Source organism: Alligator sinensis, unplaced genomic scaffold, assembly GCF_000455745.1.
Source record: "Alligator sinensis unplaced genomic scaffold, ASM45574v1 scaffold59_3, whole genome shotgun sequence".
Lineage (NCBI taxonomy): Eukaryota > Metazoa > Chordata > Crocodylia > Alligatoridae > Alligator > Alligator sinensis.
Window position 1 is genome coordinate 194,994 of NW_005842856.1, and position 13,817 is coordinate 208,810.

Below are 13,817 nucleotides of genomic sequence, written 5' to 3' on the forward strand. Positions count from 1 at the left end.
CTTTTATACCGTATCCCTAATGACTGTAGATTCAGAACTTAGCTGCCAAATTTACTGTTGGTTCAGGAAACAGAAGAGCTAGCTTACTTATATGCAGAATAAAAAGTTGTAAGTTATTTGGTGCTGATACTGCGGGGGGGGATTATTTTCCTTACTTAAGAAAACAGAATTTGCTTGAAAGATACAACGAGCCCAGTTTTCCCACAGCAGTATCGCACATGAATTTTCCATTAGTGTCACACACATGCTGTGTAGAAAGAACAGAACCCAGAAGGAAGAATTGCCACATGTACGATACTAGCCACTTTTCTAGCTATAACCACCATTTACAGACACATTTTCTTGAAACTGTATGAATATAACAGCCTAACTTAGATAAATTGAGATCTAGATTTGGAGGAACTCAGCATTCAGAGGTGTTTTAAATCTAGTAGTTGGGCTTATGTTTATTTCTTGTAATTTCTGCTTTGTAAATGTGGGATACATCTGAATTTCATGATAACGAAAAGATAAGGTTATTTGTGTAACCTTGTGTAAATATAAAGTTATTTGGTGTAATAAAAGATACCGTATCTATCTATCATATCTAACTGATCTATTGGTCTAATAAAAACATGTAGTTATGGTGAAGGACACAGAAAGAAAAATAGCAACAACAACAAACAATGTTTGCTGGAGCATAATATGTTTCTAAATTTTCTTTTTTGCTACCCATAACTTGTTGCTAGTGTCAGCAGCTAGCTATGCTGCCTAGCTGTAGACAGCTCAGAAAATAACTTTCTCTATTCAGTTCTGCTAAAGGAGTTCAGGCTAGATTTGTGGCACAACAGTTTTGGCTAAAGTCTTTCCTACTCAAGTGAGGCAGCTAATGACGCTAGTGTCACAAAACAGTCCACAACATCTATATGAGGTTAACCAACTCCTTTTCTTTGTCACTTGCGGGTTTTGATTGTAGCCATGTTGGTCTAAGGACTTAGGCAGACAAGAAAACATTGGTCTAATAAAATATTGGTCTAATAAAACAGTAGGTTTAATAAAATATATCACATTTGCCCAAATAACCCTGTCTGCCAATGTGGCTATAACCAATACCTTCCCCCTGCCCCCCCCACAACCGAGCAATGAAGAAAAGGAGTTGCTTAGCATCTCTCTCCCCGCAGAGAGGTAATTCTGACACCTTTACTGCAAGTATAGGCTCCCAGTGATTACCACATCATTTGTCTTCAACAATGATGACAAAGTCAGAAGCAGACAGAAGCCACATGGAGGCGCAGAACCCACAACCTACTGTTCTAGGGAAGATGGGTAACAGACAAACTGGCTTAATGGTACCACTAGGCTATAAAAAGCCCAACTCCTTCTGAAAGCCTCCTATTCTGGCCTATTATGTCTCTCCTTCCTGTCTGTCCCATGTCACAACTTCAAGTAGAGAGGCTGATGCATGGTTCTCTTAGCACCTATAGCTTGGTGGACAATGCCCTTGCCTGGGTGTCTTGGGTTTCAGTCTCTGCTTCCCCACAGCTCATTTTGCATTTTACCTTGCACTGTCTTTGGCTAAAAATAAAAATTATGACCTATGACATGTTGTTTTCTTAGGAAACTGTCACTGGACTACAGAGTCAGTTACCTCTTTACATTTGCTCATTTAGGCCCTGTCAGTCTTCTGCTCCCATCTAGCTCCAGATTGGCAAAGCCTGAGAGGGATAAGTGTTGCCAAGATGCATTCTGCATTTTATATTGTGACATTATTTGATAAACGGATAGGCTTCATCCTGCGTGCAGAAATCTGGATCTTGCACTTCCAAAATCACGATCTGGGAAACTATCATTCTTTTGGCTCCTGCTACAAGTCAAAACATCCTCCAGTCTTGTTGAATGCCCTAAGCATTACTATACGATAAACAGAAGAGAACTTTCAGCTGGCCTTTCCAATACTGCAGGATTTCTGACCTTTAGTCTGTAGAACTTCTCCACTACATTCTTTGAAAAACCATACACCATCCTGTATAGGGACCAAAGCTGGTTGACTGCTGCCAGAACACCTCGTTAGCCAGACAGAAGTTACACTGCAGCTTCTTTAGGAACACACATCACAATTATTTGCCTTGCTTCTTCAGAAATTTTTGGCCTGCTGGTGTCTCAGGACACAGCAGGTTTATATCAGCTTAATAAATGCAAAAAGGTCTTCACACTTCCACAGCAGCTATGACCTTCACAGTCCCCTCTGATAATCATTTCTGAGCGGTCACTCCTTCCTATGAGTTACTGTTGCTGCCTCACAGGGTAGCTACTTTGAATATTGGTTCTTCTTCATCCCATTTTTACAAATATGTGTCTATATGATGGGTGCCATGATGATGGAACAGAGATAAGCTGAGAATATTTATTTTCAGTCTCTGCCATTCCGTGTACAGTATAGACATATGCAAGTGAACAGGTAATTCAGCATCCAGTTCCATCATCTGAGATTTTAGTTTCTGTGTTTGTACTTGTTAATTTGTTTTAGTCTGACTCTTAATAATTTTGAAGGACATATCTCTGTCTAACGTTTTTATTTTCAGAATTATTGATATAAAACCCTTCATTTCCCAAGAGTTAGAAACCTCTTTGGTCTCTTAATGGGCCCAGCCTGTGGTTGTACATTTGAGAATTTTTAACAAGCTTTATGGGGCAGGGAACTTGTCTAAATCTACACTTTTGAAATACCATCTTAATTTATGTCACTATGTACGTGATTTCAAATAACAACAACATGATGGGTGGCATTGTGACGCTAGCTGCTGTAGGTGCTTGAGGACTGTTTAAAACCCATGTCATGTTTAATAGAGTGGATTTTAACTGCTTCTTTGGAACTTTATTTTTTATTTTAGAATACCTGGATTTTTTTATTGTTATCACTGGCTTATATTAAGAACTTCTCAATACACAGCTTTACTCTGTTAATATGAATCCATGCTAACTCTGGGTATATTTTCATGTAGTTAAGGAAAAATGATACTTGCATTCACACAGCTTTTGAGGATCTCAAGGCTTCCAATACTCCCATAGAAGCTTTATTTTCCCCATGTTATGAAGGGGGAGAAAAATTACATGACTTGCCCAGGGTCACACAGCAATTATATTAGCTTAAATGAATATCTGTTGTTAAAGTGAAAACTATTTCCCCATGTAGATACAGCCTAAAATTTGTTCATAAAAGTTCCATCCCTTCAGGTAGTTTTTTATAATAGTTTTAAAATCTTTATGTGGATGATCTTAAAACAAAATCAAAGCAGTTTAGTGTAGCTGCACATTAAACAGCTTAGTTAAAACTGTCCAACAGGACAGAGAATTAAAGCTATGTCTCTTAAGGTTAACCTGGTCATTTTCACAACTCTCTCAGAGAAAGAAGAGAACAACTTTAGTCAATATAGCATTTTTTCCATGTACTAGATCCTAATCTCAGTTGCATCGGTGTAAATCCAGAGAAGTCCACTGAGGACAGCTGCATTATAGTTTATATATATATATAAGTTTATATCAATGGAATTAATGTCAGCCTCAGGCTCACACATTTAAAATGGCCAAATGATTTATTTCGACTTTAGTTTAAGTCCATTAAGAAAGATGACCCTCAGCCTAAACCCTCATACACTATATTTCAGGCCTACGTGATGGGGTTTTAGCTCCTGAAATATAGAGGAATTATAATAGAAATGATGACATAATTGAAATATTTCAGTGTTGTCTGATGAAGATATAACTTTGAACCCTTACTGTTTTTACACCATGTATCATTGTCACATTTTTTTCCTGGAGAAAAATCAAATGCATTTAAGAGCAAGGTATTATTTTGCATTTTCTTTCCTTGGGTGCTAAGTCTGTCTCCTAGTCACCTTTGTGCATTTGAAGTGACAGCCAGTGATCTTCCTGTCGTTGCTTGGTTAGTTGTCTATCTGTGAAATGCAGTGTTAGAGAGATGCTTTCTGAACAGCAAGGTTGAGTGCATTTTGCAGTAAATGCTTTCAGGTGCCATGCAACACAGAGTTACTAAGCAGCTGGAATTCTTGCTGCTTTCAAACTCAGACTTTTCTATAAAGTAGTTCTAAAGCATGCATATCTCTTTGTTAGCTATATTGCTCTATGATTGATGGCAATGGACTGAAGCTATGTATTTATCCACCAGCAACTAGAGAAACACAAGAGAGGGGTCTGAAATGAATCCAGACAGTCCACCACCACTCCACCCTGAACTCTGAGATTGCTGGAATCTCAATCCAAATTTAGCATACAGGCATATCTTTTTAATCAGAAACATAGTCCAGTGAGCAGAGCATTGAGCTGGGACTGGAGACCTGAGTTGGCTGTGTGAACTTTAGCAAGATGCAGCACTCTGTGGTTGTATGTGGAGATAACGATACATACTTTCCTTTGTAAAACATTTTAAAATTAAAGGCTGAAGGTTACTAAACAGAAGGTTAGAAGCCTCTAAGCCCAAATTGGAACACCATTATCCTTATCTAAACTCTGCATTTGAGGTCCATAGGTAAAAAATATAAGAAATATCAGCTGAGGACTAGCATGAGGTCAATACACACCTGTAAAGGCTCTTTGTTAGACAGGCACAAGAAGTTAAGGAAATTCCTGAGGTTTTATTTCCAATTATGTTTGACACCAGCTTGCTTGCCCTTGATATTCCCACCACTGCTTTCCATAGAATTCTGTTGGCTTAGACTTCTAAAAGGAACTCTGTATTTCCTTGCAATGACAAATGGCACCCCGGGCTTAGCTGGCTTGCATCTTTATTCATTTGCTTCTGTCCTTCAGGGCTATAAGTGACATTATGACATAAGTCATTTTGTCTGCCCTTTGATTTGTTCTTTAGCTTTATCAGTACTGCTCTAGATTCTACCCTCTGTTGCAGCTGTGGAATGGGTTTATCCTGCTGTAACCAGGGGCAGAATTTAGTCTGCAGTGTTAATTTATTCATTCCTTTCATGTAATAATTGGCAGTGTGGTAGAACATTGGTGTCCCCTTGGTTGAGCTCTTATTACTGCTATCAAAATATGAACTTCCCTCCACGCCCACCACCAAAACGGTATAATTTATATTAGACATTCATTTGCATCTCCAAAAGGAGACTGTGCACATCTGTGAATCATACTCTGGCTTTGAGTCAATTCAAAGTCACAGTGGGCCTGGGAGGCAGGCTTAAAGGCAATATTTTCTTTCACTGGTTAGGAAGGGTTGATAGAGAAGGGCCTTTAGCTGCCAGAGTTCTCATTAGGCAGGCAACATTCCCAAATGCTGCTTCCCCTCATAAGAGTCATGACATACTGAAGCCCCTTAATAACTACAGTGTCTGGAAGTAAAACCAGTTTCTCTTTCATATATTGTTCATCCCATTCCTGTTGCAGGTGTTGAGCATTGTAAGGATAAAACAGCAAATACTCATCTGTTGGGAGGAAATAGAACATAGGTGTTGGTAATCTGCATTAAATGGTATTAATATTATTCCTGGGAGGAGAAGGAGAAAGGGATGTTATAAGAGCAGATATTTTATTACAGTCTTGTTCTTGCTTAATATGTATAACACATTATCCAATAGTTTATGCACATGTACAAGTGGGATATGTATAGGATATGTCACCTGTGAAGAGTGATTGATGTTCATGTCACTCACGCAGATGGGAAATATCCATTACATAGAAGCCTCATAAGGCCTAAGTAAGGTTTTTTCATTAGACATGGAAAAATTTAATAATTATTCGTTGGTAACACATATTGAAAGTATTGGATTCTGATTTTTTCCCCTGTTGTTGGCTACTAGCTATTCCCATATGCTACTATTTTATATTTATGTTTGGAAGAAAATAAAATATGCAGTAATGAGAAGAGCAATAATAAATATTTAAAAAAACCAGAAGGTGCATCTAGAGCTCAACTGGAAATGGTTGTTAATATCAGCTGTTTCATGTTTGCTTTTTAACCTGTGGATGTTGATTTTGCAGATACATGCAATCAAACTGAATCCACTGCATCTCTTTGTCCATTATCACATTTACATGTTGAAGTTTGAGATTCCCCTCTGCAATTACTGCAGAGAAAAACCTGTCTAGAAATTAGCAAATTACAAGAGGGAGCGGTAGCCACCCATAATTAAGATTGCCCAACATTTCCCACGTTATTTTTAGTTGTTGTTAACTTTAGCAAAATTTAACCATTTGGACTAAAATCTTCCATGCCAGTTTTCTGCCTTGGACTGGTTCAGTTATTGATTTAAAAAAAAAAAAGGCCAGGGAAAAATACATCTGTGTTTAAAAAGGATATGTGGAATAAGACAAGATAAAGATGAGAGAAAAGTTGCTAGGAATCAGCAGAAAACTTACAAGAAATGAATTAAACAGATCAGGAAGAAAAAATTGCCAGAACAAAATCCGAGGTGCCAAGGATATTGTTTAAATAACAAAAGTTTTGTAAAACAGATTATATATTAGGACTGTGTGAAGCTTCAGTTGCTGATTCGATTCGGTGGAGATTCGGCCCAATTTGGCAGCCGAATCTCCAAATCCAAACTGAATCAGGAGACCCATTAATCTCCGATTCGATTCAGAGAGATTTGGAGAAATTTGATGACTCAGACATAGACACAGCTTTATATGTTTTTTTTCTACATACCTCAAGGTAGCAGGCGGCTTGTGAATGCTGAGATGCTGGGGTGGATGGAGCGTCCCGGGGGGGGTCCCCAGAGCACTTGGCAGCAGATCCAGAAGTGGACCAGAAGCACTTCCAGTCCACTTCTGGGTCTGCAGCAGAGTGCACAGCCCCGCCCCCAGCTCAGTGAGTGGTGCCTCCTGGGTCTGGGGGGGCACCTGAGGCCCCTCCACAGCCGATCGCTGGGTGTGGGGGTGTCCCCCACATGCTTGGCAGCAGACCTGGAAGTGAACCAGAAGTATTTCCAGTCCACTTCCAGGTCCACCACCAAGCACACGGGGGGACCCCCCACGCTCCTGTGGGACACTCCCTCTGCCCCACCATCTCAGCATTCATATGCCATGACTGGTACCTCAATGTATGTAGAAAAAACATATAAAGCTATGTTTATGGCCGAATCACTGATTCTCCAAATCAGAATCGAAGTGGGACAGTGATCCAAATCAGCAAATTGAATCACTGTCCCCTGAATCGGGCCAAATCCAAATCCCACATCGCAAACCACTATTTTTATTTTATTTATATATATATGATAAGAACACAGGAAGAAGTGGGACTACAATGCAATAGGGACTGAGTAGAGAATAAAGATAATCTAGGTAGGTGCCAAAAACTAAGTGAATACTTTGCTAGGTTTTCAATGAGGCTAATGAAATTAAATGTGAGAGTAAAGTCATGGTAGCTAATGGGAAAGAGGGTCCAAAAAGAGAAATTGCTACAGTTATTGGGAAGAGAGAGCTCAAAGGGACATCAATATGAGTGCAAACATGCAGTATGTGGTGCCACAGGCCCATCTACTGCCACACATGCAGGCATTCCCACACTGCTAATTTGTAATGCCAGGGGGTGGGTGTTGACAATGGGAAATCCCAGTAGCAAAAAAACCTGCAGCAGAAAAAAGTGGGGCGCTGCACATGGCAGCAATATGCACTGCCTGAGACCAGATGCCGGCTGGCCAGAGCCACATTCTGGCTGTCAACCAGGCACTCTGCTGCTGGGGTGCCACTGCTGAAACTCTGGGGAGCTCCCAGGACCCCAGGTAAGGCTTCTGGAACCAGCCTCAGTACTGGCCGCAGTCTTCCCCCCGCCTGCCCCCGCCCCGGGCAATATGCTGTATGCCAGAGTGAATGGGAAGCTGGATAAAATGCAAGAGATATTTACCAAAGATTCATTGCATGCGTCTAGATAAGCATGCATGTGTGTTTCCCAGGGCACAAATAGTGACACAGTTGTTCTGCTACTACTTGTCCCCAGGGAATGTCCCTGTATGCATGCTCTGGCATGTGGCAAGTTGCCCCAGGTGGGGTTGGGGAGGTTGGGGCCAGCACCTGGGCATCCTTACCTTGGCTTTGCGGCCATCCCAGGGCTCTAGCGGTAGCGATCTGGGTACATGGAGCCTGGATGCATGGATCTCCTAGTGTCAAAAATCCCTTCTGTGCTGCAAGTTAGAAGCACGGCCAATGTGTGCATATATGGTGAGTTCAGTTTGTGGTGCTACAGATGGCTTTGCAGCACCGCAGACTGCACCTTCACACTCATCTGGATGTGCTGATTGTGTCAGACTAGTTCAAGTTCTAGTTATTTCCTAAGATAACTGGGTTTTTTAGAAACATAGGAAATGGTGTCCATCGAATCTGTCTGGATTTCAGTAAGAGCATTTGACACAGTGTGGGCATGTCTACACAAGATGCTTAACTGCACAGTAGCTTAATTTACTGCAAAGTCTCTACATGTGCACATGCTTACTACACAGTAAATCTCACTAATCCCAAATAAATTTGCTACCTGCAAGTGCAAGTAGCAAATTTACTTTCAATTAGTAATGATGCAGTAGCATTCATGTAGACCTCTGACTGGGAGCAAATTTGCTCCTGGTTAGCTGTCCATGAGGGAGCGGGAAATTGCTCCCTGCCCCTGGGAGTTGCCTTCTTCTGGGACAGGCTTCACCACCAGAGCCTGGGTGGGGACTATGTCCCTCTGCCCCGGCAGCAGGGAACTCCAAGCCCCCTGCTTTGAAATTGCAATCGGGGAGCAGGGGGCTGGGAGATCCTTATCTCCCAGCACCAGCTCCACAGTCATGGGGCTGGCACTGGGAGACCCTTATCTCCCAGCACCGGTCCCACAGCCACAGAGCTGGTGCTGGGAGATAAGAGACTCCCAGCACCAGCCCTGAAACCATGGAGCTGGTGCTGATATCCACCTGCTTTCAGGGCTTGGGAAGCCTGTTCCCGACCCAGCTCCACGAGCATAGAGCTGGTCAGGGAACAGGCTGGGGAACTTGTTCCCCACCCAGCTCCACACTCATGGAACTGAGTGGGAAACAAGCTAGGGAGCTTATTCCCTGCCCAGGTCCGCACTCGCAGAGCTAAGTGATGAATAAACTCCCCAGCTTGTTCCCCACCCAGCTCTGCACTTGCCGACTTGAGCAGGGAAAAAACTCCCCAGCCTCCACCCATGTGCTGGGAACTGGGGCTGGGAACTGGTCAGGGGCAGGTCCCAGCCCTGTGCCCTAGGCAGGTGATCAAGGCATGATGCTAAGAAAGTTACAGGGGTGAGGTAGATCCCAACCCCCTGCCCTGATCTGCCAGTGGGACAGCTAGTTTCATAGTTACAGGGTCGGAAGGGACCTAATAGATCTTCTAGCCCGACCCCCCGCCAGGGCGGGAGAACAACCCAAAAAAAAAAAAAAAACACCCTAAAAACAAAAACGGGACTCAAATGAGTCCTAGCTAGTAGTAAGCTAGCTGCTAGCTGCCCCACAGGCACATTGGGGCAGGGGGCTGGGACCTGTCCCTCCCCTGCAGCTCTTTCCAAGCCCCCTGCCCCTAATCAGGGAGCCAGGGCCAGGAGCCCCATGCTGCGGGGGCAGGGGGACATTGTCCCCACCCCAGCAGCAGGCAGCCCCAGGGGGCAGAGTATCTGTAATGTCCCAACCCCAGCCAGAAGACAGATGTCTCCCGGTCCAGTGCTCCCTTCCAGCCCTTGGGCTAGCACCCAGGGGGAGCCTATTTCAGGGCCCCAGGAAGCAGGACCAGTTTGCTGCCATTAGCAACAAATCTTCTCCCTAGTCCCTGAATGTGTAGATGCCTGCCTGGGAGCATTTACTCACCAGTAAACTGAACCCAGATCAAATGCATGTGTAGATGTACCCTGTTACAATGAAAAGTATTAAGTTAAACATTAGTAGAAGAATTTTAAGGCAGGTAATGAAGTGGTTACTGGGGAGGTGACAATGGGTAGTTTTGAAAAAGAAAGTACAAGGCTGAAGGGAGGTCACTGGATGATTTAAACGGTGATTTCATATCTTTGCATGGAAGCTGTTGTGGAAATGCAGTAAGTTACTGGGGGGGGGCGGGTTAACTGTTTTTCTATTGTTAAGACTGCCATTGCAAGCATTACTTAATCATTAGTGGTTGACAAAAAGAAGGGAAAATGAGATACCACATTTTATTGATATCAAAATACTAAGCTCTGCACTATGTGACTTACAGGAAATTTAACTTTCCTTTTGCTAGCAGATGGTTTAATTCTCTTCTTATTTTCTAGGTTGCCCAGTAGATGGTCATCCAACCCCTAACATCACCTGGTTTTATGCTGGTCAACCCATCAGCATTAAACACCACATCTTAGCAGCTGGTCAGATTCTTCAGATATTAAATATCACTGACGGTTATCAGGGTGAATTCAGCTGCCTTGCACAAAATGAAGCTGGCTCACTGATGCAAAAAACATCTCTTATAATCCAAGGTAAAAATATGCTCAGGATGCTACTGTTAACCTGGCTTATCATCATTTTCAATGCCTTTACCCTGATGCCAAGAGTAGTAGTTGCAGTATTCAGTTGTTCTGGTGCTTTAGCCACTAAGGGTAAATTTGAAGACAGGTCTACTAAGGGCGCAGACAGAACAGCAGTTCCCCACGGTAAGTCATAACACTTTGCAGGAAGTGTTCTGAGCTACAGTGATCCCCCAGACCAAACGGAAGTTCACTGTTGGATCAAGGGGGGAGCGGGGATTGGGGAATCCAGCTGCTGTCTGCAAGCCTGCAGCCAGTTTTCCTTGCAAAAGCCCCTCCTCCCTCCCAGCCCAGGCTCTGTTTTCAGAATGGAAGGGGGAAAAGGGAGAAGAGGGAGCTCATTTTAGGGCCCCACAAGGGTGGCTCCAATCTACCCACCCTACCCTTCAGCACCAGATGAGGGTTGTCTCTATCCCAAATTATATTTTTGGATTGGAGACACTTTATTTGAAGTAAAATTATTTTGTGACCTCCTTTCATTTACTATGAGATTTAGATGTGCCCATGAGATTTATCAGGGGTACCAGTGATAACCATGACAAAGCTACATGTTGTATTGCCAGGTTTGTTCTGAGAGGTTAATAATGAATACATGGCCTTGTAGGATAAGGCAATGCAGGGGAGTAGGGGTGATATTTTCTTTGTTTTAGAGTTCAGTAATATTTTCCATACTTCATGACTCCCTTTAATGAATCTCTTGAGGGTCATGAATCATCAGCTGAGAAACAGTGACCAAAGTTGTTGTTGATAATATATTTATTTGAATTGGAATTTGAAAGCATCACTTTAGGTTGCTAACAGTCTACAGATTAATTTTACTAGTTGATCTTTTAATAGATTCATAGATGTTAGGGTTGGAAGGGATCTCAACAGATCATCAAGTCCAACCCCCTGCCTAGGCAGGAAAGAGTACTGGGGTCAGATGACCCCATAATTGCATACTCCTTTTCCTCTTCAGAACTTAGTTTTTGGGTATCATTTGCCACTAAGTTTAAACTTAGATTTTAAATTAAGTTTTGCAAGTTAAGGGTAGCTTTGCAAAGGAGAGCATTAAATATCTACTGTTTACCTGCAGTTGTGCCCCTTGAAAGTCTCTCACTGGAGATTCAGCCATATGACACCAAAATCTCCTGTGCCCCAAAATTACTGGGTGTTTTTCATATATCCAAGAATTAGTAATATTAAAAATATACAGTTAAAACCAAGATTGTCACTTTTCCCCACTATTATATATAATATTTTACAATAATAATATATATAGCACATTGCATATACTATAAACAAAGTCCTTCCACCTTCCAAGTGCCTTGAAAACTTGTGGATGAACTGTCCTGTATAGAAGTCAGATGGGGACAACTCTAAATATTCAATTCAGACATATTTTGTTTGAGTGGATCTGAATTTCCTGGTTTAAGCCCTTCTTAACTGGCATGAAAGCATATTATCAACTAGTTTAAATCAGTATAATTCCATTGACTTAATGAGACTGTACAGTTCTACACATTTGTGTGTTAGTTATATCAATTCTCTTTTAAATTTCTTGAAATGACTTCATAAATGTATAGAGGTTAGTATTTTCTGTTAAATTCCATTGGATGATTCCATTAAGTATCATGCAGGATTGCTATAAAATATCCCCCAGGGCCTATATGTATCTGTCCCTCTCTCCATTACCATAGTATCTGATCATCTCCTTCTCATAATGAAAGAGCTTTTATCCCCATTTTAGAGCTGAAACACAAGCACAGAGCGACTGAGTGATTTGGCTATGGTCAGACAGGAAGTCTGTTGCAAAGTAGGGAATTACAGTCTCCCAAATCACAGTCTAGTGCACTAATAACTATAGGACATGTACTAATCCTAGCTGAAATCACATATCACCCATGCCATTTCTTATATAGATAAATACATGGCAAAGCTTTTGCCATATTAAAGAAGACAGTGACCTAAACAGTATAGATTTTCCTCATGCTTTGTAGGAAGAATACTTTTCCTAAACATGAGGAACCTATTCCAAACATTTCTTAAGAGTAATTTTGACTTGGAAGACATATCCAGAATGATGATAGACTCATCTAGTTCTGTTATTTACGAACAGGCTTTTACAGACAGTTTTTAAATGTTAATTTGGGTGTCTTGTGGTTGTGACAGAATATTGGTGGTCAGTGGACAAGATGATGGCATGTTCAGCTTCCTGTGGTAACAGAGGGGTGCAGCTACCCCGACTCCGGTGCTTACTTGATGGGACAGAGGTCAACGTATCCCTCTGCAAAGAGAAGCCCAAGCCAATGCTACAACCCATTGCTTGTAACAGAAGAGACTGTCCTTCCAGGTTCGTCTTTGCATGGTTGATATGCCATATATCCTTTTAACTCTACACTGGACAACAAATTATCAGCTTTTCCAGGGTTTGTCCAGGAAAAAAATCTTGACTAACAGCAAGGATTAGGGAAAACATTCATGGTATGAGGCAGAGCTGGGCTCTACTACTTCTATTAAAGGGGATTGCCCACAATTCACTATTAGAAACATATAGCAATGTATTAGCAATACACACACACATAACACACACACTTTGGTTAGATCACAAGGTGCAAATCTACTCTGCCCTTTAATCTAGAGGAGCCAGTTTTCCTCTGTGCTTCAAACCTCATCAGTTATCTGATTCTTTGTCAACTCCAGACTGTGCACTGTTTGGAAGAGTGACAGTGCCTTTCTGGTCTTGGTTCTGAATGGAGCATTGGGATGATCTTATGGTATAAATACATTTTTTCTCTTTCTGTCTCTGCCAAGGAGAAGCAAATTTTAGGGCCTTGACGTCAGTTTCTCACTGGCAGAGAAATAAGTGAGGTAGAACCTGTTAGACCCCGACTCTATGCGGCACCCAACAACTAGGGAGATGACGATCCAATTGCTCATGGATCCTGTTACTCATTAGCCAGAGCAAGGTGGGAGCGCACATTGCTCGCAACAGCTTTATTCAGAATGGAGACAGCTTCAGACAAGGGTCCCAAAAAAATAACAAACTGGGGGTCTGCACTGAACAATAGTTCTTTTCACATTTTATACACCTTTGTTCATACATATTAACATTTGTTCCACCTCTGTTCCGCCTGTTCCACCCATTTCTCCTCCCATCTCAAGCTCCTCCTCAGTTTACTGTTTACTTCATTAGCATATAATTGCCTATGCATTACATTCATTTACATGCTTCTCTGCTAGGAGCGCATGCGTAAGGCCATGGACTCGGGTACTCTTGGTCAATCACTGTTTTTTTCTGGTTTTTTGCTGACTCCTTCATCTCCAAGGTCTTGCTTCTGCTTTATTT

The 13,817-nt window shown here is 42.0% G+C and overlaps 1 protein-coding gene across 1 annotated transcript in view; it reads left to right on the plus strand.

Moving 5' to 3' along the window:
- The window catches only part of LOC102382681 (ADAMTS-like protein 1), a 211,481-nt gene that overhangs the window by 183,711 nt on the left and 13,953 nt on the right, over positions 1-13,817 (plus strand). Inside the window, exons 18-19 of the mRNA XM_006035591.3 lie at positions 10,241-10,441; positions 12,641-12,821. Of these exons, the coding sequence (XP_006035653.2) occupies positions 10,241-10,441; positions 12,641-12,821 (382 nt within the window). The remainder of the gene's footprint in view (positions 1-10,240; positions 10,442-12,640; positions 12,822-13,817) is intronic.